Below are 26,798 nucleotides of genomic sequence, written 5' to 3'. Positions count from 1 at the left end.
CTTCATACTGACCACTCTAAACTATATCTAATTTTCATTAGTATTGTCCCTTGAGAACATATAATAATATGGTTGCAGAAATGTGAGAGGTGTACTCTATATATAGGTATATATAAATAGTTTATTGATATCTAGAAATATAGGAAATGTCTGAGAACACATACTCTCACCTGTAGGATGGCTTAAGTGGAAACTTGGATAAGCTGGACAGACTGGACACACTGTACACAGAGCATGCAGCAAAGGAACAGAGAAGAAGATCAAGATAAATAGGGAAAAGACAGGTGGCTTTGGGATGTTTGGGAGACGTTGGAAGATAAAGTAGAAGGATAGTGTGTAAATGTATTAGGTATAGATTGTAGCACACACACACACACACACACACACACACACACACACACACACACACACAGTTTTATATACTTGTGAGGACCTTCTTTTGCCATACTTAATGGATAACTGTATTTCTGTGTCTACAACTAAATATATTCCTCTTAAACTTCAAGTTTAGTAAATCAATTATTTAATAAAAAAAATAAAAATAAAAAGCAATTCTTTCCTTATAAGGCCAGCCAAAATGCTGAACAAGGCCAGAACTGTCAGACATTCCTATCCTTGTGGGTACATTTGTTTCCACCCAAGACATGAAAACATTCTTCTCCAAGATACATTTTTACAAAATGTACAAAAGAGATGCTTTTCATCATAAAATGATATTTTTAAACATAAAAACTAAATCATAGTGTGATGATGTGCTAAGAGGATAAAATATAAAATATAAATCAAAGGAAGGTTTTATGCATTATCAGCATTTTTGTTCCTTAACATTCACATACTATGCAGGTCTTTTTCACAGCCACCATTTATATAATGCTCGTTTCTCAAAATCGATATTATACAAACGTATTACATATGCATGTATGATAATATGCGTCTTCATTCATGCATTCATTCTTATACTCAACTACTTTATTGACCTTGGCCCTTTAACACACCATTCAGACATCCATTGTCTCATATGTCTTTAATTTATAATTGAGCTCCAAGACAGGCAACTGTGTGTGCATTTGTGTGTGTGGGTGTGTGTGTGTTTCTATATGTGTTTGTGACAGGAGGAAGACGGATCACCTTTATTCATTCTTATTGCTCACAGTTATTCTTTCAGACTGAGACTGACATCGCCACAATGGCCATAGCGGCTGTTACCCTGCTACTCATGAGAAATGTCAGGTTTATTCACAGTGGACATGTGTGTTGGAGACACATTATATTATCAGGCTCCTGTGACACACTGGCATTTAAAAAAATGGATCTGATTGGTCCAGGAGATGCAGAAAGTAGAGAAATATTCAAATTAAAATAATTGTATAATAATGTATTGTTTATTGGGACATCTGGATGATCTGACTGTTAAGAGCACTCAACCTCTTTAAAGGTTCCTTAATCTTAAATTCTGCACATGTTTTAAAGAAAAACAATTTTAAGCTTCCACATAATTCGACACCTAATTTGAGGGGTTTGAATTAAAATGGTCCTTTCTGTCAAATTTACCATTGGTTTATTTAGAAGGGTTGCAAGGAGAAAGCCTTTTTTCAACATGGCAACACATTTGAGGTTTGGAAAGGCATCTGAACAAGCCACAAGACTTCTGGAACAATGTCTTTTGGACAGGTGAGACCAAAGTGGAGATGTTTGACCATAATGCACAGTGCCACATTTGGGGAAATCCAAATGCAACATATCAGCACAAACACAGCATACTAGCTATCGAACACAGTGTTGGAGGGGTGATAGTGTTACGTTTTTTCCCCACACATTAATTCAATTTCAGCTTGATTTTTGTGAAAAAATAAACAATGGCAAGGTGTAACGTGTTATTTATTGTTCATTTGAAATGATTTTTATTTTTATAATTTCATAAAATTATATTTAGATTAAACTGATTTATAAATGTATAAGATATTTATCTTAATGCATAAAACCACAGAATTCAAAGATGGTGTACTTTTATTTTCACAATAACCTTTTGTCAAGGTTCTCCTATGTACTTACATACTTGTATGTATATTCATTCATCTCCTTAGAGAACAGTCAGATAAACTTAAAATCTACATGTATGTATGTTTTATATACCTCACATTTAATGTTTTACATGCAGTATATACTGGTATTTGGTTATGAATAATGAAAAAAAGGAACATGGTATAGGAATGTAAGGCTTAAGCAAGCTGATAGATCTTTCTGTTTCTTTCTTGCCCATTAAAAAAAATGTAAAAGCTGACTGAACATAGGGTCGATCATTACCATCTGTATTGCCTAATGATGTCCTGACCCACATATCTAAGCTACCTAAAAATCCTATTACAATGTTATCGTGCTTCAGACCTTAAAATTTGTCTCTGAGGTCCAATAAAAAAAGAAAAAAGTGTTTATACGATGCATTTTACAAATAATTGTTTGAACAAAGTTAATGTACCATTAAGCCAAAAGTATGGCGTTATTTAAACAAAACCTGAAATCGCTCACCTTTTGGTTGCTGGTGTATTGTCCTTCTTGGAGCCTGAGGGTGACAGCAGAGTGGCGCTTTTCTTTGGTAAGACGTTGCCATTGTGTACTGTATGCTTTAATGGCAGTGCTGCAATCATTGGCCTGGCTGTGAGATTAAAGATCAGAAAGCAGGCGAGACGTCTGTTTTTACCACAGTCCATTCAGAGACTCTTATAAAATGTGAACACATTTAACAAAAAACCTACATCACATAAACAAAGCATACACTTAAAATTCTGTCCAGTAATCGATATTAAAATAAGTAATAAATAAACACATGACCTGCAAAGTGTACCCGGCATTACACGCATTATTGGGACTTATCTACGCAGATTTCATACAAATTGGAATTTCATTCTTCAGCACTATAGGGGACCTGTTCATTATTACCAGGATTATTTATCATTTATTATAGACCATGTGTGTTGAGTATACCTTGCTCCAGTTTAGCTTCATTAAAGTATACTGAACGTGTAACTGCTGATAGCAAAGAGTAAGAGAGGAATCTTTTTATATTAGCCTCATTAAAAATTCATGGATGCAGATTTTATGAGAGTTTTTCATGTTTCTCTCTTGGCTTCTGAATGTATAAGTAGCAGATTTGGGGAAACCCTACAAAAGGAGATGAAAGAGATGCCAAAAGAAAAAGGAAAGCAGGAAAAGAGAAAGAGAATAATCGGAAAGGCCTCAGAAAAATCTATGAAACTGCAGGTAGGCAGATATGACTGACTATATGAACACTTCGCACACAGACACAAAGAGAACAGAGAAAATAGAACGAAGGTGTGTCGATCAGAGATGGGTAACACAGAAGTGTGTCTGGCAGTACGTGGCAACTTTCCGTACCTAATTAAAAAGTGACTGATATCAAAAGTGTGTCTATTTGATTCAGATCAAACGCAACCCCAATTATTATCAACCCCTTTGCTGCATAGACAAGTGGGATTAGCAATGCTGAATGATGACAAATCAGACCATCTAGAATCAAACATTATACATGTGCTAAATTATTGCACACCACAATTGATACAGTGCATCAAAAATATTTTTCAAGGTTTTCAAATAACCATTAATTCTCCAATTGCAGTGTGGAGTTCTAGTGATGTGACAGCCGAATGTCCTGTATAATAAACAACACAAACTGCCTCTGTGCTTGATTCAGCTTCACTGCTCTCTGCAGTGGGAGGTTTTCTCATCCCTGATTCGTTTTAAAATGAAAGAGAAGAGTGAAATCTAAAGGTAACAGTATGGGAATTGAATGGGTTTTGGGCTACTACTCCTTGGAAGATTGTCAGTTTAATTTTCTGCACTGCTGTCACTGTTGGGCAAGGATGTCCATCAAGATTGTTCAGTTGTACTCTGTAATTTGCTTCAGATAAAATAATCAACATTGTTTTTCGATAAATATCTCACTCAAACAAAAAAAATATGAATACTAAAAATGGTTAGAATGGGATAAGAAACCCAAAAAAATCCAAATATATAGAGCATGTGATACATCATAAAAACATATATATATTATAAACATATGTTACCTTTGGTTGGTCCCTTCCTGTTTAGCATGGCCTGTTGCTCCTCTGAGATGTTGAGTCTCCTCACCACATCGGCTAATGCTGATTTAAGTAACTGAATCTCATCCTCCTGCATCTGTACACGCTGCTCCAGGGATGCGAGTCGGTCCGTCACCTCCATGCTGCTGGTTGCCGAAGCACTGTCATCTACAAACAACAACAAACAAGCATGTGGTAATATAACACTGATAAGCAGATACATTGTTTATTAATGATATATCAAGAACAAATGATTAGTAAATGAGAATTTGTTTTAAATGAAAAAGATTTATATATTTTATACATTGTATTAATATTAAAATATCAGTAATGTAGTATTACATGAATTTTAATAGATGTTTCCTAATTTGATCAAAATTCTATTTTATTCTACTTTTATATTCTTCTATTCTACTGATTCAGCATTTTCTAGCATTTTCTGTATGCAGTATTCAGAAATATTCTAAAAATGCGTATAATGACAATTGAGGAACCTTTTACGGTTTTCAGTTTTTCAGTAAGTGTTATTTAATATTACATGTATATAGTAGACATCTAGACAACAAACTCGACTGCACATGTATCACTGAGGCAGTTTACAGGAAATACCAGTGCAGACTTTACCCCTCACGGGTGCTCAGGTCTTTGAATGCATACAGCACAATGCTAAACGTGTTCTCTATCAGTCAGTTGTATACAGTACCGTCCACAATGCAGCAACAGGCTGAGAGCATTAACAGGAGTAGCATTAAGGCAGAAGATCCCACTTCAAGATTTACATTAAGTGCATTTACAAGGAATAATGTTAAAATGTAACCTTCATGTGATCATGGATGACTCACACAAGTCCGTTTGAATAACCTACAATCACATGTGAAATGTATTTGAGTTTCCATAAGAGTAATGGCTGTGCTTTCTTTGTTGAGCCAGGAAAAAGAAAAAAGGCCCAGCTGGAGATGTTTTAGAATACCTCCGCTTTTAATTCCACACAAATCTGCTCACGTTACTGTATACTTTTTCTCTCTCTCTAACTCTCTCTCTCACACACACAAGCACATAAACATCATGAAACATTGATACCACCAGCTCTCTTTGAGACAATAATGTCTTCATTAATTATGCAAAAGAAGGAAGCAGCTGCTACAGTAATAGGGTAATAAAAGCAATAGTTTTTAAAGAATTCCGTGCTCTTAACATAATTAATGGTGATGGTAAGAGAAATACGTTAGTGAGATTGAGTGTAACCAAATATATGACTGTACTAATAAAACCCAATATTATATTATTATTAATATTTTTATCACTAATACAATATTATTATTATTAAAATCTTTAATGCTGGTCTGTCTGTAGAAATCACAACATACCTATCGCTATAATCATATTCAATAATGTAACATAGTAAATATTGCTAAAGGTCTGAACGAAAACGTCCTTAATGCTCAGATTGCATTTGGCAAAACATGACTTAAAAACTGATAAATTTTATTTTAGTTGTAATATAAGAAGACAGTGATTAAATATATTTTTGTATAATAATGCACATATAAAAATTTCCATTTCCATTTCATTAAGTAAATTAATAAAAAATAAAAAAATAAAATAAAAAACTGTAGCTACTGATTAAGTTTCCTATCCCATATTATCTGCATGTTCATAAGCCTGTCTCACACACACACACACACACACACACACACACACACACACACACACACACACACACACACATTTAATAACCTCCAGCCACTTCACTTAAAAATTCAGCTCCCGTCGCTACTTTAACAATTACTCTGATTACTGTGCACTAATGATTAATGATTAATTACTTACAAGAGCCTGCTTCGCCCTGTTGAATAAATCTTTTTTTTTTACAAAAGTGTATTTAATATATATTACAGAAAGTCAAAACACCTAGTACACATTGATTGGAATTTATTGTCTGTTTCAATCTATTAAAAAAAAGACAAAAAGAGACAATTGACCTTCAAGGTTAATTTGTGATAGCTCAAGCAGATTTGCCATCATGCCTTTATTAAAATGCCTCATTATTCTGGTTGTAGTAATGATTGTAGAAATTTCTCAGATGGAAAACCTGCAGTGTTATTAAAATGATAAGGAAAAAATAGAATAATGAAGAATATTATGAAAGGCAGCAGATCAATGAAGCTGCCTTTAATTTAACACCTAGATATTAGCAGTAGGAATAGGATAAGAATGTGAACATTCAGCCCCACAGCTCTGTGCCCCAAACCTTAAACATTTATGTTGTAAAAGGCAAAGGTTTAATGAAAAAAAAAAACAACCTAGGAATATATTTAGTGTTCATTTCCTTTCCTTACTTTATTTTATTCCAAAGCAGGCAGCTCAGGACTCCTAATGAGCATAGAATTTTATACAAGTGTCTAAACAGAGAAGATTAAATGGAATATAAAATCGTGTCAATATCTCCTGCACCCTTATTTCTAGCGCGTGTTTGATGACGTGCTTCTGTTAAGCTTTCATTTAATCGGGTCTCCTTTAAACCATCACTGCTCCACTTTGCTCTAAAAGCATGCCTTAATTACGATTAAAATTTTATTCTAAAAGAACGTGATGCACAATTAAACACACACTTAAGGATATCCTTCATAAAACACAAATGTGTTCCATAAAACGTTCTCAATCGCTAATGATGGGCAGAATTAATTAGAAAACCTATTTGACCACAAAAAAGCATTTAAGTGTAAAATTGAGAGAATTCTAAGATGATTGCTTGCTTAAAAAAACAAAAAAAAAAACAAATCTGCATATTACAGACAACATCCAGATTTGCAAACATTCATATACAATGAAAAAACACTGCATCTGCTCCATTTTTTCTAATTCATTTCCTTGATTTGATTTTAAAACCTCATGATTCAGGCTAAGTGACTCGTTTTTCTTCTTACTGAATTTCAGTTCAGACTAGTCAGAGCAAGAAGTAAAACATTTAATTGTAATTCATTAAAACACATATTTTCATTCACAGTATACAGACCAAGGAAACGAGTTCACTGATCGCACTTCATTTCTGTCTTTTGGCAGAGTCTCTGACTTTGTAACATGCACTGTGTGTGCAATTACCACTGATTGCTGTTACATCCAGTGTCAGTGTGCAGACAGTTGAAAAGACGGTTGTTGGTGGATTATCAAAGCAAAATGAATCCGTTGAAAGTCTCCCTCATAGTGTACCGAACTCATTAATAATACATCTTTAGTCTCGGTTAGCAGAGACCAGCTGACCTCCCTGAATCAATCCCAATACTCTGAGCTCCCAACACAAAACCATTCAAGAGCAGCTTGATGAGGAGATTTGAAAGGATTAGAACAGCAAGTGTTTTTTTCTAGGCCTTAAAGCTTTTTATTAATGTATTTATACAATCCAGAGTGATTTTTTTTCTGGACCAGTTCGAAAATAGACGTGTAGTACTCTCTTGTTAGTACTCGGAAAGAAAAAACATAGACAGAAAGGCAAACATACAAAAACTAGAGGTGTAACAATACACTAAATTCAAATTGGATATGACACGGCGGCGTCTCAATAGACTACATTTCCGATGCAGCCTTAGGTTTCCATTTTTATTTAATTGAATCATTCATCATTCTACAATAATTGAAACTTGATGACTGTTTGCATGATCAATTCAGACTGCTGGCACTATATAATAACATTTGTGCATTACTATGTAACAAAAGGAAACATGGCTTAGCTTTCACTAGGTGGCTCACAAGCCATCTGAAGCATATCTTAGTACTAAACAAACAATACTGACACCCAGAGACTGACAGAAAGGGTGATGTCAGACATGTTTGTGGTATTAAAACCAGTATTTTGCATTCATATTTGGCAGCTTCTGCACACTTGTAGTGGTCTGGTCCACAATTCATTGACCACAAGCATCATAAAATCTACCCTGCAGTGCTCCCATATACCAGACTTTTCAGATTTGGGGGGATTTTCTATTTCCCCAATTGCTGCTGACCATAGCCATTGTTGTTAATCTTGGACTAATACACAGGTAGTGGCTCATGAAATACAACATTCCTCAAAGATGCCAAAAAAATCTATTGCCCCTATTGATCTGAGATTAAAAGAACACAACTGTTTTAGAGGAGAGAGAGTGGGCTTGATTAAATAAAACACTTATCACACCTCATGTAATTATACAATAATATTATATAATTATATAAATAGTCTACTTTATTATGCAGTGTGTTGACTGGATTGTTTGATATGAAGATGTACCGAATTAAAATGCTATAATTTTGTAAAAGATATACAAGGCAGATATAGGTGAAGAATGTTAAAAAAAATCATATGAAGTTAATGGGTATACAATATAGACACTATAAATAATTAATAATGTGCACAGTACATTATTACATTTTCTTGTTGAGCGTTGAGAGTGCATTCTTGCAATCCTCCTTTGATTTAGCATAACTGAAAACAATGTTATTTTCTCTGGATTTTAACACGCAAATCAGTGCTTTCTTCAATCAATAAGCCAGCATTATCCATGAACCCTTCATGCAGAAAAAGGGAGTGGAAGGGAGAGCAGAGGTCTATGTTCTATAAATGAATTACAACAGCTTGTTTCCCCCCCACACACCTTTCTGTTTTCACAACTCCAGGTCACAGTTACAAGGTCAGTGCTTGTCTTGAAGCTGTGCCATCAGATGGAAATGAACCTGGTGTCTTGTGTCAATGACTCAGGTGTAATTACTTCAGTTATGTCATAGAGCACATAAAAAAAAAAATAATAATAATATAATAGAATCGAAACTCAGAACAAAAGATGAACAAGCTAATCACTGGATCTGGTTAAGATTAACACACACTGGAAACTAGCACGTCTCTTGTTTAGGAGCTAAAAACAGCTGAGGAATCATTAGAGAGACTTCACATGTGACCTCTCAGGAAGAAGATGAGGAAGGAAGGGGGAGGGGTGAAGAAAAGAAAGTTGATGAAGAGGGACAAACAGCTCTCAAGGGACAGCAATTTGTCCTCGAACAACCTGAGATCAGCAACACTCAGCTTATTAAGGTGGCACACCCTTCTTTGGCTGCTTTATCCTAGGTTAGTATTTAATAGTTTCTGGCATTAAACACTAAAATGGTTTAGATGCTATAAGGTGGTACCAGCTCAATGCCATGCTCGACTGCTGCTCTTTAGATTAATGGCACAACTGTGCTGTGAAGCTTCATTGTTCTCATACGGGAGTAAGAGGAGCATGCAAGACAATTAGAGAGATGCTGAACCAATCCCACTCGCTTTTATCCTTAAGCTCCAAGTGTTGATTTTCTCCCTCTGATGTGTGGCCATGTAAGGGCTGTTGTCAGGGGCTGAGTGGGGTGTTTAGCATCTACACAGCGTGTTGTCTACAGAAGCTATAAAGCACTTTAGTGTCGCATTTACTGTAGCAACTGCCAGAAAGAACCAGAGGAAAATGGCTAAAGGCATGCACAACATGAGTTAAAAATTTGCACTATTTTTATTATAGTTTGTTGTTTTAACTCAATGAGTTAGTCCCCATTTACCCAATATCCAAGAAACCGAAAACCAAAAGCTCTAAATTGCTTCACAGGCATGCATTAAGTAATAAATAAAACACTAATGGCTGTATATGCTTTTGTTGGAAAATAATCAGCAATGGGGTGGTGTGATATGACACATTAGTATGCTAGAGTTGAGAACATCTCCTATTCTTGCTCAGGAACATCCATGAAAAAGCTAGTTCCTGTTATAACATATTAAAAGCGATAAACAGTCATTCCCTCAGCAACATTTTTTCTCTCTTGCTTTAAGTTAATTAAAGGGATTGTCATATATATCCAAAAAAAGCAGAAAGAGCAGAAAGAGCAAAACATACAAAGAGCAAAATGATGCTTCTTGCATCAATGTTTTCCTTGCAGAACGTTCTAAAACATCAGCAATTATGGTTTTTTTCCAGTTATTTAACAATTTTTTACAAATAAATAAAATACATTTTTGAATAATAATTCAAAGTAAATTATTGTAGTCTTTAATGATTGCTGTATCTTGCCAGTTTGTGCACTAGAACAAGTGTAATGTCTACAGCACAAGATTTAGATATTAACAATACCTTGTAATTAAAAGCTAATATTAAATCATTTCTTACTTTAAACAACTAAAACTAGACATGCCAAAATATGTATAATTTAAAAATATATACCAACAAGCACCAACAATTAAATGTAAAATGGAACAAACATCATGTTTCCTTTATTATACATTCAAGGACACACAGAATCATCCTATTTACTCTATCACAGCTAGCACAGCTAAGCAACATCATACATATCGGTCAAATTCTCTTAAAAGTTCACCCTCAACATTCTGACCTTAATCGTGCCCATAGAAATAAGGGATAGATACAGACCTGGCAGTGACATGCAAGAAGGCTAGCTCACAATCTCCTCAAGAAGGACAGTAACAAACGAGATGCCAAACAAATGAGGTGAGGAAATGAGGTCGGTTTGCTGGAGCAAAATGCAGAGCACTCGGAAAAGGAAACATGGATCATAGCATTAACCAATGGCCTGTTCTGTTTTCCTGCCTCATGCACAAAGCTCTATTTAGCTTCAGCATCAGGGTGAGAGTCCAGATTCACTTACACACACATACACACAGACAAAAGGTCACTGAGTACAACTGGTCACACTGTACAGTACAATAGATGGGTGTATGGTGTATAACAAATAATTGTGTTGTTCTAAGAGTTTATATGGTGGATGTTACAAAAGGCTTGTAATATGTCACTATTCACTGTGCACTGCTGTAAAAACTTCAGTCGCCTTATATTGCATTATACCTTATTATAACAGATGATACCAGACTGCTACTTAATTCTTAATTTCATTTAGTTAGAAAGTGGTGATTATTTTAGTAAAACAGAACAACCCTGACACTAGTGCCTGCTACTGTAAAGCAAGCAAAGTAAATGATTCTCTTTTTTTATATTTATAGGAGGAGTCCTGTAAGCACCTTGTAACAATCAGTATGTTTTCAACAAAGAGAGAGTGTATAGGACAGAGGAGTGACTGTTTATAACCCCATAATATAACTATAAACTGATTAAAGTGATTCCTTAATTAAAAATTGCTACGTTTTTTTCCCTATAAGAGCACATGTTCACGTTAATAGTAACTATAGCTTAATATGCAGAAAGCCAGATTGTATTCTTTTGTATATGACGTCAGAATCTATCTCTAACTCTAATTTCAAACTAGACATGGGAAGCTTTATTTGAACTGCAAAGCTTTACAATGTGTCCATATAATCACCCAAGCCAAGCTGCATTATTTGTGGCAATTCAAGCTCATTCACGCAAATCTTTTCTTTACTCTACTGTAATACTAAAGCAAACAATGACACAGGGGTAAAAAAAACAATCAAATGGTTACAATCTAATCAGCATGACAAGAATCCCTTTGTCCAAAGTCATGGTCAAAATACAGTCGAAACAATTTGGATTATCTTGTCTGCCTGACAGTCTCCAAAAGAAATTCTTTGTTCAGGCAAACCTATGAGGAATCAGGGTGTGGAATATCCCCCACCAAAACACAACGCAAACAACAAGAAAAAACTACCTCTTTAATAAGACACTCCATAATAGCACACAGGATTCAGTAACAAAAACAGAGCCATGTGTCTGAAGCTCTTGCTTTGAACCTGCTGTGATTTTGTGTGTGTGTGTGTGTGTGTGTGTGTGTGTGTGTGTGTGTGTGTGTGTGTGTGTGTGTGTGTGTGAAAGTGAGTGATTTTTAAAGTAGGTCATCTTGTATATCTTCATAAATGTCAGAGAATTGAATCAACTTGTAACTAATGAACGAACTGGATGAAAAACAGCAAAGGCAATTGAACAGTGCAGCCTAGACAGGTCAGCGAGTGAGAGAGAGAGAGAGAGAGACAGAGAGAGACAGAGAGACAGAGAGAGACAGAGACAGAGAAAGCGACAGAGAGGTGGGGGGGAGAACGTTTGTTGGAGAAAGCCGTTAGTGTGTGTGTTGTTCTCAAATAAAAGATGTGTTCAAAGCTGCTATCAGTACAGTACAAAGTGAGAGCAGCTCCAGAGTAAAAGGCAGCATTTTATCTTTACTGTTGCACAGCACTATAAATGACAGTGTAGAAGAAATTAGTAAATCAAAGTGGGTCTAGAAATAAATCAGCAGCATGAAAAGAGTTATTTTCTTAATAGCATTTGTTTAAATGGAAATCATCTGTCAAGTGCTGGTACGAATGATGATAGATCCGGTTTGCTGTAAGTGTGTTTTCTTGCTTGTAGTAAGTCTGAAAAGAAAATCTCAGCTCACAGCTTTCAGAAATCATGGTCAGTGGTTAAAGAAAGCAAATGGTAATTTTAAGTGCCTTCTCCATCTCATATTCTGTTTAGCTCTGTGCTTCTGAGCAGGACTTTACTCCAGTTGCATGTGTGGTTATTAATGAATTTATTAGGCAGCTGATAGCAAGCATTATTCCAGCAGGAAAGGTCAGCACAAGAAAAAAAAAAAAAAAACAATCATGGCAGATGTTTAGACAGCAGACTGATTATGTATTTTTGTACACACACACACACACACACACACACACACACACACACACAATACATGCTGTAATGTATTTTTATCATAACCTGTATTATTAGGCCAGTATTCAGCTGTGAACTGAAAGATAGATTTCTGTAAGGACTTCTGTAAGGAAAGCCATCGCACAAGAAATAATTTTTTAATGGAAACACGTCATCTTGGGAAAGCTTGGCATGAAGAGAAGTATATTAATCAGATGATAGTGCAATGTGTAGGAAAAACGTTGATTGGGTGGCTGTTTTTAGGAAGCAATATGAAGTATGCGGTATGGAGCAGCTACATTTATCAATTTTTTTTTTTTACCATTTATGAGAATTTTTATTTGATTTCATTTGAGCCTGTTTGTTCATCTATTAGTTCTTGTCAAACCTGTTCCTCAAAATAAACCCTGGGATAAAATCATGAACCGTTTTAGACTTGTTGGATTTAATCTTTAAAAATGTTAAGATTCTTGGCAAGTACAATATGTCTTCTTTCATTACAAAATACAGTGTTAGCTAACAGTGCATCAATAAATATTAGGATATTAAGATAAATCCTTAGTTAAATTAGACTGGGAATTTTAAATTTAATTATAGAATATGTGGTAAATGTAACAAAAGTGTATTTATGTTTGGTTGCTACTTATTTCTACCATATTTCTTTAATATGCATTTTCTAAAGAGCTCCATTATCTCTCAGGAAATGTCCTATATTTATGTTTTGAGTTATAAGGGAATGTTTTTGGTTAGTAAGTCTTGGCTGGACCAAGCACAAATCTCCCAGTGGTTCTGCAGCATCTTGGAAGTATATACAATGCTAGATCCAAAAAACATAACAAGCCTATAGTTGCTAACAAGCAGGACTACCTCTGTTTACCCTTCACAATATCCAGTTAAAGAAATATTAAAACAACAACTAACTGCGTCAAAAGAATAGCTAAAATAAAGTGTGTAAGAAACTTATATGGACTTGGGAAAGGACAAACATATCCTGAGCTCAGGGTCGATCCAGACCTGGAGCTGTGAGGTGGCAATTATACTTCCTAGCAATTAGTTCCTCCTAATTAGTTTCTTGCTTGTCTTCAATTTTCTTATTTTCTGATTTACAACTACAGTACTGTATTTACAACATATACAATATTCACTCTGGACAATTGGATTGTAAATGTGGTGTGTGTGTGTGTCGGGGGGGTGTAAGTTGAGATAAGCTTGAACCATCCATATAGTTTCATTTTATCTTCCACCTTGGGGACCTTGTGGATGTCATGCTAAAGACTGCGTCTATATGGGAATATGTGCCTTCTATAAGTGCATATGTGCATTTTCAAGTCTCAAATCTTTAGTCATGTAATGAGTTAATACATCTTTATCTGTAGTCATTTTGTAATTTTATATAAATCTTTATCTAAATTTACACATACAGCTAACATTGGCTGTAAAAAAACATATACACGGCATGTTACAAAATAACACAAAGAGGATTTGCAGAATGAAAAAACCCAGTAACTTCATTTGCTAGGTACAGGGCTAGAGATCTTTAGACAAGGTATCCTCAGGTTCCAAATGAACCGAAATTTTTCATCAGAAAGTAATGACTTCAAATCCCATCATCACCAAAATGCCACTGTTGGGCCACTGAGCAAAGTCCTTAACCCTTAATCGCTCATTTATATAAATAAGATAATTGTAAGTCACTCTGGATGAGGGCATCTGCCGAATGGCATAAATGTCATTTTACACAGCATTACATTTACAAAAAATCATGTTGTTAATTAAAATCTTATTTTAACATTAAATTTTAAAGAATAAGGGAAATATTTTTTACAATTTCAGAAATCGATACAGAATAGTCTTTATTAAACGATGTTCTTGGAACAAAGCAACCAACACATTTTTTGAAATCCCCTCTGCCTCTATCCAAATGCAGACCCAAAACAATACAAACCAATATTGCACTATACTGTCCTTTATTAAATTAAACTATAATACAATTATACATTTATTGTCAGTCATTTGTCTTACTGAACAAGGCCTTCTAAACAATAGCTCAAATGCAAACCGAAAGAAACCTTCTGTCGGGCAAATTTTTTTGTTATGTCTCAGGATTCCAATCTTGCCTGCAAATCATTATCACAACATCTGCATCTGCATACTTTTTGCAAGAAAAATATGTTCTTATGAGAAATGAATGACAATAACAAGTCAATAGTTAACTATAACTTCTTATTCATGCATTAAACCTATTTTTGTTTGAGAATAAACAGAATCATCTTCTGTAACCAAGGACGCCTTGGATTTTATAACTCAACCTTGGGCTTGAGTCTCTAGTCCAGGCTGTGTTCCAAGTCAGTGAAAATAGTATGAGCAATTTATTCAACTATAAGTATACTATACTTTAAGAAGTATCTGGAAGTAAAAGAGAAAGGCAGAAATATAGGACATCCTATATCCAAGAAGGAAAATGCTTTATAATGTTATGACAGTTCACTTTTAAGCAACAGCACCAGTTTTACAAGTAATACAAGTTTATATTGAAGGTGTCCTTCACAGCACTTAACTCAAGTGACTCATCAAGACCTCTCAACCTAAAAATGTCAAAATGTCAAAGCAACCATGGACAGGCTAATAACACTCGAGTATAATTTTGGCAATGTTCTAGCAGAGAAAAGGGATTTAACACAGGGTTATTTTTTAAGCTAAGATGTCACATAAGGTCCCATCATTAGAAGGATTAATGATGCTGAACTGACCAGGGCAACATTCAGCTTATCTGGTAATGAGGAAAACTCTTATTGCTCAGCTCCTCTCATTTCTCTAAATTTTCAAAGCTCCTGACAGCCACTACAAGCACCAACACATACAAACACAGATTGCAGCTGACAGCACAGTCTCCTATAACGAAAGTGGAAGGACATAGTCTTGAACTTATTATACAATAAATCATTAAAATGTTTTATGGATTGTTTTTTTGGTAAATAAATGTTCATACATGTTGCCTTTCAAACTATTATATCTTGTTTTATGAGCTAAATATCTCTGCAGTTTGATAAGTCATTTATGTTATGTATTTACATTCCTCAATCATACTTTACTTGAAATGTTTCCTCTCTGAAGCACAAACACGAGCTTGTGAATCAAAGTCGATCACAATCTAGAAAAGCTTGCGCTCCCTTGTAACTCGTCTGCAGAATTATGCTTTTTACAAGAAAAGAGAAACTTTCTGTCCACTGTAAGGGATTTGTAAACACTCCGGTAGTTCAGAGCTGAAACTCCTTCAGCAAGGGAGAGGCACAAGGCAGATTGCCAAACTGTGAGTGTGAGTGTGCAGGATCAAGTTTACCATTACAGAACTGCAGCAGTGAGGAGGTGTCATAGAGAGAGCTGTAGCTGGAAAAGCTGTCCTCCATCCTCTCCCTGTGCTCTCCTGCCTCCTTCTTCACAGTCACTTTCACTGGCTTGACAAAGTGACTCTATCTCCGTTCACCATCCAGCATTCTGAGGTCAACTTGCTGTGGTCAGTTACCATGACAACCTCTAGGGTGGCTGTCAAGCCGACTCAGTCCAATCTCACTTAGTCTCCAAAACAGGCTTGCAGGTGACCCGAAAAACAGAAAAAAAAAAAATGTCCTGTTCTTCTTTTTCTCTCTGCTTTTGGTCCTTTGTGACCTTCTCCAGAGCAGCTGTGGGCTGTCTAAACACCCACAAGAGAAACAGTTACAGACAGCTTGAGCTCTTAGAGGAAGAGCTGCTGAGTGTATGTGTGTGTATGTGTATGTATGTGTGTGTGCAGTAAGACTGTTTGTGTAATGTCGTGAACACTACTGAGCTGCCTGGGATTTCTCCCTCAGACAGGCTTGGAATATCCAATCAGAGTACAGGTGGGTGGGGTTTCCCTCATGTTACCCCACCCTGTAGTGAAAGAGAGAGAGAGAGAGAGAGAGAGAGGCCAAGGAATATGAAACAGGAAAAGGATCTAAGAATGACTTAGCAAAGGCTTGCTGTTATGGCAATACTTAATAAAACTTTCCCTTATTTGAAACAATGTGTACACTAGTAATATTTTCAACTGCCAATGTCCTGTTGTAAGTAGTTTAAATAGCCCTTCTACTGTGTTTATAAATATATACTTATACTGTATATATATATATATATATATATATATATATATATATATACATATATATATATATATATATATATATATATATATATATATATATATATATATATATATATATATATATATTTACACGCCAAAATATATGACAAATATATTTTTGTCCCTGGATTTTACAACACTAATAATATAGAAAAATGAAGAAAAAGAAAAAGAAAGAGAAATTGATTATGCTTGATCATGCATCAGAGCAAGTGGGCTTTGGCAGTGGCCTGCAACAGCCATTGTGCCAAAAAAAATGAGCCAAGCACAGATGCATAAGCATTAAGAGATGATTGCATGGCCTCATTTTGCAACTCTGTAAACAAAACCCACACCCACTTATAAAAAAAAGAAAATGGAAAGACAGCAATAAGAAGTCCTTTTGAAGCTTATCATGTGCCTCTGAGCATTAGATGAAAGCAGCATTTTGAAGTGGAGATTCGTGTCTGTGTGCTTGTGATTTTGACTTGGCTGTCACCTCGAACCCTAAAGGCCTAATCCCTTTCTCTTTGTCTTTATCTCACTGCCTCTCCTCCTTCACTGTTAAGTTCTTCTGTCATTACACAACAAACTCTATTGGATATGAATGTGAATGTTTTGGTAATAAAATTCTGATTAGATCTTATAATCTTAACACAGATTAAAGCATTGACACAGATCCTTCTATCTGTTTTTATCCATTTAGGATGAAATGTTTTAATTTATGAGTTTATAAATTAATTCATATTTTCTTAATGAATTAATGCATATTCACAAATCTTCAGTGCATCATGAAAATATAAAGCATATACACTTAATGATATATGAAATATATCATTAAAATATATATGAAATATATAAATGTATATGGACACCTGACCATCACACGCATATAAGGGTCTTCCCAGTGCTGCTGCTACAAAACTGAAAGACCTTTAATAGGAACTTAGAAGTCCAAACATGTTCCAGCATAACAATAATCCTGTGCACAAAGTAAAGTACATCATAATGCTGTACCAAGCCTGGTAAACTGACCTGAGCCCAGACCTCAACCCCACAGAGCACCTTTGGGATTTATTGGAACACCTATTTCATGCCAGGCATTCCCACCCAGAATTAGTGCCTGACCTCACTATTGGTCTTATTCCTGTTTGGGAAAATCCCCAAAGCCACTTATCAAAATCTAGTGGAAAATCTTTCCTAAAGAGTAAAGCCTGCTGTATCAGGAAAAATGTCCATGGTTTAATAAACATATAGCGATGCAATTGTCATGTGTCCACATACATATTTTTGTTCAAATATATGGTTATTATATTCATATTTAATAACTAATTAAAAGCATATTAGGCAATATCAAATGAATACATTTAATATTTCCTTGATTGGAAATTTGAGGTGAAAAGACAATCTTTATAACCATGGTGGGCAGAAAAGCATTTTTAAACACACAGGTAAACCTTACCCTAACCCTAACCCTAACCCTAAATTACCTACAATAGCAGAAGACCACATCAAGTTCCAAATCTGTCACCCATAAAAAAGAGGTGACAGTTATGTGTAGATAACTGCATGAATGTGCAAGGGTACGGGTGTTCTCATTAATATGACTGTTAATAAGATAGGATACAGTATTCTGTGTTTAGTTAAGGGTTTAGTTGGGAGTCAAAAATAAAAGGGTATATAAAAAGTAGCTTACATTGTTTGCACTCACACCCTTTCTATAATCAAAATCAAAATGATAAATTATCTTTATTAATGTCAGCAAGTCATATAATAATATTAATTGAGAATCAACTGTGAAAATATTAATGCTTAACTATTTCCATTCATTAAGAATATCCATATATGCATAACACAGAGACTGAGAGATAGAGAGTAATGTATATGCTTAATTATTATCTGATGTAATATGGTATAATGTGGATGTAGTTTGTAAAATTAATTATAAAATAAAATAAAATTGAAATACCAATTAATATAACCTAAACTCGCTTCATATATATTATTATGCTTTATAATTTTTACTGTATATGTTTATTTTCATCATTCTGTATACTTTTTTTGCACACTTTTGCATTGGAATTAATAAAAATATATTTTTAAAGTTTTCATTATTAAAGAGCTACGAAATTATGAACTTATTACTGTTAAATTATTCCCCATTGCTGCTCAGTTTTTGTCTTTTCTTATACTTTTCACTCAGTGTAGGGCAGAGAATCACATGTTACGGCTCTTAATTTTTTAGGGTCTCAGTTGTCTGCATGATAATTGAGTTTCAGAACACAGTTTATTTGTGCTTAGAGATTAGAATGCAATGTGTCCCCTCTTGCATTGTGTGAGAGAGAGGGAAAAAGATATGAAAAGAAAAAAATGGGGGGAGAGAGAATGGGATAAGAGAACAAGGGTATAAGCTCACTCCACTGGTAGGTGGACCACTCAATGCTTGCCATTCTTTTCATGTTTTTCTGGGTGCTAGCTAGCACCCAGAAAAACATGAAAAGCTAGCTAGCTAGCTGGCTAGATAGATTCATTAATACCTGATTAATCACAATGAGGATTAATAATGCACCTAGTCAACAAACTACTGGTTGTGAATTTTTGTTTCATTGGGAATTCTAAAATACTGGAGCTTACCTACTTCAATATTGATGCTTGCTATATTGGGTGTATTATTCTCCTCAGCTAAACAAACTGTGCATGATTATGTTTCTTCACAAACAGATTTCAACAGTGTATTTCCTGGCACGATGTAATAAATGTCAAGAGGTTATGAGGATAATCAAGGGGCAGCAGACCATGACACTTCTTGTGGTTCAGACTGTGACTCCAGCTGTAGAGTTCTTTGCTCTGCTGCTTCCTACTGAGGAAAAATAATGAGAATTACATAGAGCCGTTGCTTCACATAATAACATTCAGGTGTGGATACAATGCCAGCGTCTTTGTGTGTGTTTGGGATTGTGAGAGGGAGGAGAAGGAGGAGACAGCGAGACTGAGTGGAACGTTGCACATTCGGAGTGCGCTAATCGTGTGCTAATGCCTTTTTCAAAACATATTTTAAAAGTAGTGCTCAGTAACACTGGATTAAGTATGAAAATAAAAGTGGTTTTCTGTATTATTAAAAAAACAGTGCTGTGTTCATATATGTAGATTTAAGTTTTCAGGATTAAGAAGTTTATAGTTAAATCAACCTAGGACATCCATGTTTATTGTAAAACACATCTCCACCTAGCAACAGCTGCTCTGCATGAACAAACCATTCTTCATAGTCAATACCACATGGAAAATATAAAAGACCAAGAAAACAGTGGGTGAAGCACAAGGCACTCCAAAAAGAAAAAAAAAAAAGACACATACTAAGAGATGTGGCAGCAAATCTGAAAATAAGAGCTGTAAATATCTGGGTGGTGCATATTTTACATCTGAAGGAAGACTTGAGATACAAAGTAATTTTTTTTCCATTGTATTGATCTTGTACAGTTATGCATAAAAAAGCAAGGTATTTGTTCAGCAGGAACATCTTGGCATCTCTAAACATCTGTGCATCTTTGAGTGATGCCTAAATGTAGGCCTTTGGTTTTGTTTAAATGCCCAGGACAAGCTGTTAGCTAGATAGATTGAGGCATAGCAATATCTTATTATATCTAATCATATCATTTATGTAAGATTGTTCAAGGGTATACACTTAAGGTTTTGCTATCATACAGGCTTTCCTTTCATTCTTAATATTAAAACACAAATGCATATCAAAATAGGAACTGAAATGGTATTCAAGTGAGCACAGCTGGTTTACACCATGAATATACTGAACCAGACAATACAGAATTCTTTATAGTCAAAATGATTAGTGAACAGCTTGAAACATTGATATATTCCATTACATTTATTTCCTTTCCACTTGAAACCTCTAGAGGGGCAAAGTAAAACAGACAGATAATAACATCTCTCTGGCCATCTGGAAAAAGCAAACATCCTCATGACCCTTGAAAATCACTGATGCTGAACACAACTCATTTATATGCCAAATACCAAAACTAAATAGTCTCATTCATTATATAATCCCCTTATACATAAAAAAAGGCATTACAACAAGGAAAATCTTACACACCTAATTTAAAAAAAATAGCTGTATTTTTAAACATTACCACCTGCTCACTTTTATTTAGCTAGTGTGGATAAGGGAGACTCAATTGTGACTCATGTGATACTCACACACTTCACGTGGGACGTTTCCCCCTTCAGCTTGTATAATATCAGCAGCATCTGTTGTTCTGAGAAACTGGGTTCAGTGTGCCAAATGAGATGATGGCTACTTCTATCTCATCATAATCCCCTCTCTGTCCCTTTTCCAGTCCTTATTCACCCATTCTTGCAAGATGATGTCATTAACGCTTGGATTAGCTCTTGCAAGGCCACTGCAACTTCCTCGAGCTAAACCAGTTACAACACCATCTTCGTGCTTTGTCATAATAATAATAAAAACCCTAAATGATTTGAACTCTCCGTGACATTTCAATTACAAAAATGATGAGTGGTTTTGTTGCAGTTACAGCCTGAAACTGTGCAATGGGTAGAGTGTATACAAAGTCTAACTCAAATGCAAATTACTCATAAAAATGACTGATATTACTGCAGTGGCCTATGGACTGGAGTAGCATGCATATACACATCATCAGTGTAAGCCACGAGTCTTCTCTTGGCTTAATGATCACAAGATATTTCTTCATGAATTCAACAGAAGTACATTTTTTAGACCCTACACACTGTCATGTTTTAATTCACTGTTCTCTATAGCAGTTTTTTTAGCATTTTAGCTGCGTGTCAGCTTCAGTGAAGCAGTGACATCTGACTTGAGTACTGTATAAATGCTAAGCCCCTCCCCCATTTCCTGACTAGGAATTTACACACAGTTTGTCATGTCCACAAATACAGTGTAAGGATTCATGCCTGAATCGTATTTTTTTTCTATTTAACTTTAAAGACATTCCCATATCTTCTTTTTGACATTATTTGTTTTATTTATATATTAGAGATAGCGGATTATTGTATTCACAGTACTTCGGTGATCTATATATAGTCTTTAGCACATGTTTTAGATATTATTCCTTATAATAATATCTTAGCAGGAATATAAACAACCTGCTTCTCCTCAAAACTTTAAACCTAGCTCTCAACATTACCAGGTTTAGACTTAAACACTTAAACAGTGTCTGTCACTACACTTTGTTCTTTATTGTTGAAAGATTTATGATCAAACTCTTGATGTCACCCAGATGAGGATGGGTTCCCTTTTTGAGTCTGGTTCCTCTCAAGGTTTCTTCCTCATAACATCTAAGGGAGTTTTTCCTTGCCACAGTCGCCACGGCTTGCTCATCAGGGACAAATTCACACCATTCACCTTAACTGTTGATTTGTGTAAAGCTGCTTTGAGACAATGTCTGTTGTGAAAAGCGCTATACAAATAAACTTGACTTGACTTGACTTGACTTGACATGTCCAAAACAACATGCTTCAAAAGAACATATTAGCAAATGAAAACAATGAATATAGTCAAATAAATGAGTATTTCCTATTTTTAAAAGATAAAAAATAAAGACCATAAAAGACCTTTGAACCTACAGTTTTTCTTTAAAAAAAAAAACACCTAATTTTAGGTTTGTAGTTTTGTTATTTTATTGGCAGATCATTTAGCTTTTTTAGAAATTAATGGTTAAAAGCTTCTAAATATCTGGTTTATCACCTGTGTGACACTCTGAGCCTGGTTTCTCTAAAGGTTCCTTCCTCTTACCATTTCATTGAGTTTTTCTTTGCCATTTTTTATGACTGGTTATTATAGACTGGTGATTATTTAAAGCAACTTTGGGACAATGTCCATTGTTAAACATTCTATAGAAATTAAATTAATTGAATTGAATTAAAATTAATTCACCATAAATTAGTTTAAGACTTTTATATTAGGTTTAGGTCTAACCCTAGCCCTAACCCTAAACCCTAACCCTGACCCTAACCCTACTCTAACCCTAACCCCACTCTAACCCTAACCTCTAACCCTGACCCTGACCCTGACTCTAACCCTAACCCTTAACCCTACCTAACCCTGACCTAACCTAACCTAACCCTAACCTAACCCTAACCTAACCCTAGCCCTAAACCCAACCCTAACCCTAGCCCTAACCCTAACCCTAACCCAAGCCCTAGCCCTAACCCTAGCCCTAACCCTAACCCTAGCCTAACCCTAACCTAACCTAACCCTAACCCTGACCCTGACCCTAAACCTAACCCTAACCCTAGCCCTAACCCTAACCCAACCCTAACCCTAACCCTGACCCTGACCCTAAACCTAACCCTAACCCTAACCCTAAGGTTAACTCTTCCCTCTTCCTAATTTCCTTTAATAGGAAATACTATACACATTTGAATTTATTCAAGATATTTCCACTTGCACAGATTTGTTGTCATTTTCTGACAAATCCATTAGAACTGACTCATTCTCAACAACACAGAGGAAGGCCATTACAGTTTTCATTCAAATTGCACATAGCTGAGGAGAGATATTATGCGGGAAAATATTTTAGCAGTATTACTTCCATAGACTTGACTGTTGATATATAGTTTACCCTACATAGCTACCCACATCAACTCTGATATATTAATCCTAATACACTTATGTATATATTTACCTTTAAATATATCTTAATTATAATGACAGGAAAACATGGGCTAAACAAATGTTTATGTTTTACATCGCTCTGGCTGATATGATTTACAGCGGGCCATTGCTTTAGTGAAGCATGATCTTTTTTAGCTGAGCAGTTATTATATATGAGGCTGGAGTCTGCTTGCCACAAACACAAAACTGTCAGGTCTTATCATGAGAAAAATATGTCTCATTTACACTCCACATAGAAGGGTATAGGAGGAGGAGTCACTCAGCTAAAAAATAAAAATGAAGGGATGGGACAAAGGATCACGGCAGATCAGCTTTTAAACCTGATAAAAAAATGTAAGATTTTAGATCAAAAACTATTATTATTTAGCTTTATTATTATTATTAGTAGTAGTAGTGGTGGTGGTGGTAGTAGCAATAGTAAAATAGTAGTGTTGTTGTTGTTGTTGTTGTTGTTAATAATAATAATATAATTTTTTTAATGATTTCTTAAGGTATTTCATGGGTGTCCAGTTCAGTTTTCTGTGGTATATTATTTTTAGAGCAAAAATGCAAGATTTTATTAATTAAGAAGACGTGTCCCATACAGTTTATAAAGTTTTTGCACATTGGGTTGGAGGCTGAAGTGATTTAAATTGTAGGATAAAAATAAACTAACTATTTAAATTATTATCCAAACTTCTGGGTGGAAAAATGGGCCAGGCCCAAAATGGCAAAATGTGATGCTTTTAACAGTTAACAACAGATCACTGTTTAGACAGTGAGCAACAAACAAACGCACCCTTTACTTGCTAGCAACAAGGAAGTTCACTTATATAATCTTCTTGTACCTAAAGTTTTGGGTTTTACAACATATTTCATTAACTGTTTGAAGCCATCAACACTGAATAAAACAATATTGACTTTTCTTTCTGCAAAAACTGTCCACAATTGTTCCTACATTTAAGAATTGAAATACATCTGTCTATTGTCTATTTGTAAAAGTGCAGTCTAATCCATTAAAAGCTTAATGTTTTATTATTTTTGACCTGGCCAATCTGTGCAGTATATGCAAGATCCAAACACTAATTCTTTCATTTTTGGTTTATGGTGTATATCGAAGGTTTCCTATCCACCTTATCCCTCGTCTATTGCGACATCCAGTGGTTTATGAAAGATAATGCCTTCTACTAATACTCCATTGGTTAATGCATTTGAAGTTGATCTAAAATTATTTAACTTCCTAATTTTAGTTTTTTTCTTTATATCCAAATATTATCACAGTAATCACTACTTTTGAGACTAAATCCTCTTCAGCGTCACATAATCGTGTTCTTGTTATGGTAGTGATTATGTAAATCAGACTGATTTAAAACAGCACCATATTAAACAAACACTTTATCCAAAGTATTGAATGAGACTTCAGAAACATGGCCTCATTAGGTATCGCTGTAAACACAGATCTGGTGTGTGGATTACAAATTGCATAACTGCATGTCTAAGCTATAAAAAAAGAAAAGAATAGGATAGTAATGAAATAAAACCTAAGTCAGCAGCTTTTTTTTTTGTATTATTATTTCTATACTACTAAAATGCTATAAATATAGTCAGCCAGGTGGCACAGGGCAACAATGAAGAGTATTTATAATGCCCCACAGTTTTCTCTTTCATGGCTGCTCACTCATTGTCAGTAATGCAAAATGGACTTTGATAGCTCATTAAACTGTGATTCAAGCATATGAACATAAACTCCATCAAAGGATTAATAAAAACCATCTCGTTCTGGCTATAACACTCACACAGATTAGACTAAACTGTGTAAGTAGACAAGATGACCTTTGGTGATAATATGAGTGCATTCATTTACAAGCAAAACATTCCCAAATACCTTCTAAAAATTTCCAGCATGTTCGGCACAAGTTTTAAGTACAAAAGGCTTCGACCTTTTTTACTCTTTATTGAAATTTACGATTCATGTTTCGAATTTTGATATGCTATAAATTGAGTCGAATATGAGCTTTCTCCCAAAGGCATCAAATTTGCTTAGACCACTGCACTACTACAGTACATTTAGTAGCAACTGACATATAGACCAAGAGGACAAGTCACAGAGAGGTCTATTTATATCTGATTGTTTCTGTTGTGCTGCCAGTAAAGCAGCCATCAGCTCTTCCTGGACAAACACACGTTATCTTTGGGGAAACAGACCATCAACGTTTTGTCTGCTGGGATGAGTGCTTATTGAACCTATAAGCATGTGATCAATACAAAAAGACACGTGACTCCAGAGTATCTTGCTGATACATCAAATGTAGCCTATAGAGACTAAGTGAGCACTGAAATGTGCATACACTAACACATTTTATATCATGACATTGTTCCTACTCCATTGTGCACACATAACCTAACTCAAATGAGTCCCAGTTCTATGCTGATAATGACCATTGAACAGAAAAAGCCATATAAGGCAGAAATCTCTGCACACACTGAGCAGAATTTTTGCAGGATGAGCTGTCCCCATGGACAGAATCCAACAAGCAAAGTGAACAACAAAGCCTGAAGTTACTCTACACTCCACACTTACCCATTGCAGGTCCCTCACAGTCTGACATCATGCACAGAAATGGAAATTTCTCACAAACAGGTTTATTAGTGAGTCTCCTATGCAAGTGCCCGGCAGCAAAAGTACACAGAGAGCACAGTGGACACCATCAGCATTGCTCCTGCCCTCTCCGGCCAGTTGATGACCATGGGATGCTTAAAATGCACTGCCAGCATTGGTGGATCGTCTGCTATTGGCCGATAAATATGTTTACAGCCCTCCTCTTCCTTCTCAGTCCATTTAATCTGACTGGGCCTTTACACCAGGAAGGCACTGTGCCAGAGTATGAGTGCAATTGCTCCTATTTTAATACGCATTAGAGCACTCAGGGTTCTGCACAGATACAACACAACAGAGTGAATAGTGCTGGGGGACTATTTCCCTCCAGAAAAGTATACTGAATATATAGCAAGCATGTCTGAAATTAATGTTTGTGGTATAATTTCAGTTAAAATGTCAATCCCATGTATGCAATATAAAACAGGAAAAGAGATATTTGTGTTTTTTGGAATACAATTGTGAAATCATTATAAAATATTTGAGGAATAATATTTAGAACAATTTAAATGTTTTGATACAATAGAAGTTGAATACCCAGGTGTGTTTATTAGCTTTAACAAAAATGTCCACCAGATGGCGCTGCTATAACACTCCGTCTCTCTCTCTCTCTCTCTCTCTCTCTCTCTCTCTCTCTCTAACCCTTTTACAGCAA

General features: G+C 35.3%; 1 protein-coding gene across 6 annotated transcripts in view; it reads right to left on the bottom strand.

The window, feature by feature from the left end:
• The window catches only part of eml1 (EMAP like 1), a 43,427-nt gene extending 17,195 nt beyond the window's left edge, over window positions 1-26,232 (bottom strand). For 2 of the 6 annotated variants that reach the window (XM_046855526.1, XM_046855527.1), the window contains exons 1-4: window positions 16,044-16,525; window positions 4,083-4,265; window positions 2,527-2,653; window positions 171-221 (exon numbers count right to left, since the gene is read on the bottom strand). In XM_046855526.1, the coding sequence (XP_046711482.1) occupies window positions 171-221; window positions 2,527-2,653; window positions 4,083-4,265; window positions 16,044-16,110 (428 nt within the window). In that variant the 5' untranslated portion in view covers window positions 16,111-16,525. Of the gene's footprint in view, window positions 1-170; window positions 222-2,526; window positions 2,654-4,082; window positions 4,266-16,043; window positions 16,526-26,068 lie in introns of those variants that run through there. The other 4 variants (XM_046855530.1, XM_046855531.1, XM_046855529.1 and 1 more) reach the window with 3 other exon arrangements.
• Between the last annotated feature and the right edge of the window lie 566 nt (window positions 26,233-26,798).

Source organism: Silurus meridionalis, chromosome 8 (genome assembly GCF_014805685.1).
Source record: "Silurus meridionalis isolate SWU-2019-XX chromosome 8, ASM1480568v1, whole genome shotgun sequence".
NCBI classification, from domain to species: Eukaryota; Metazoa; Chordata; class Actinopteri; order Siluriformes; family Siluridae; genus Silurus; species Silurus meridionalis.
The sequence above is the reverse complement of the archived record's forward strand: the minus strand, read 5'-3'. Positions and strand labels throughout refer to the sequence as shown.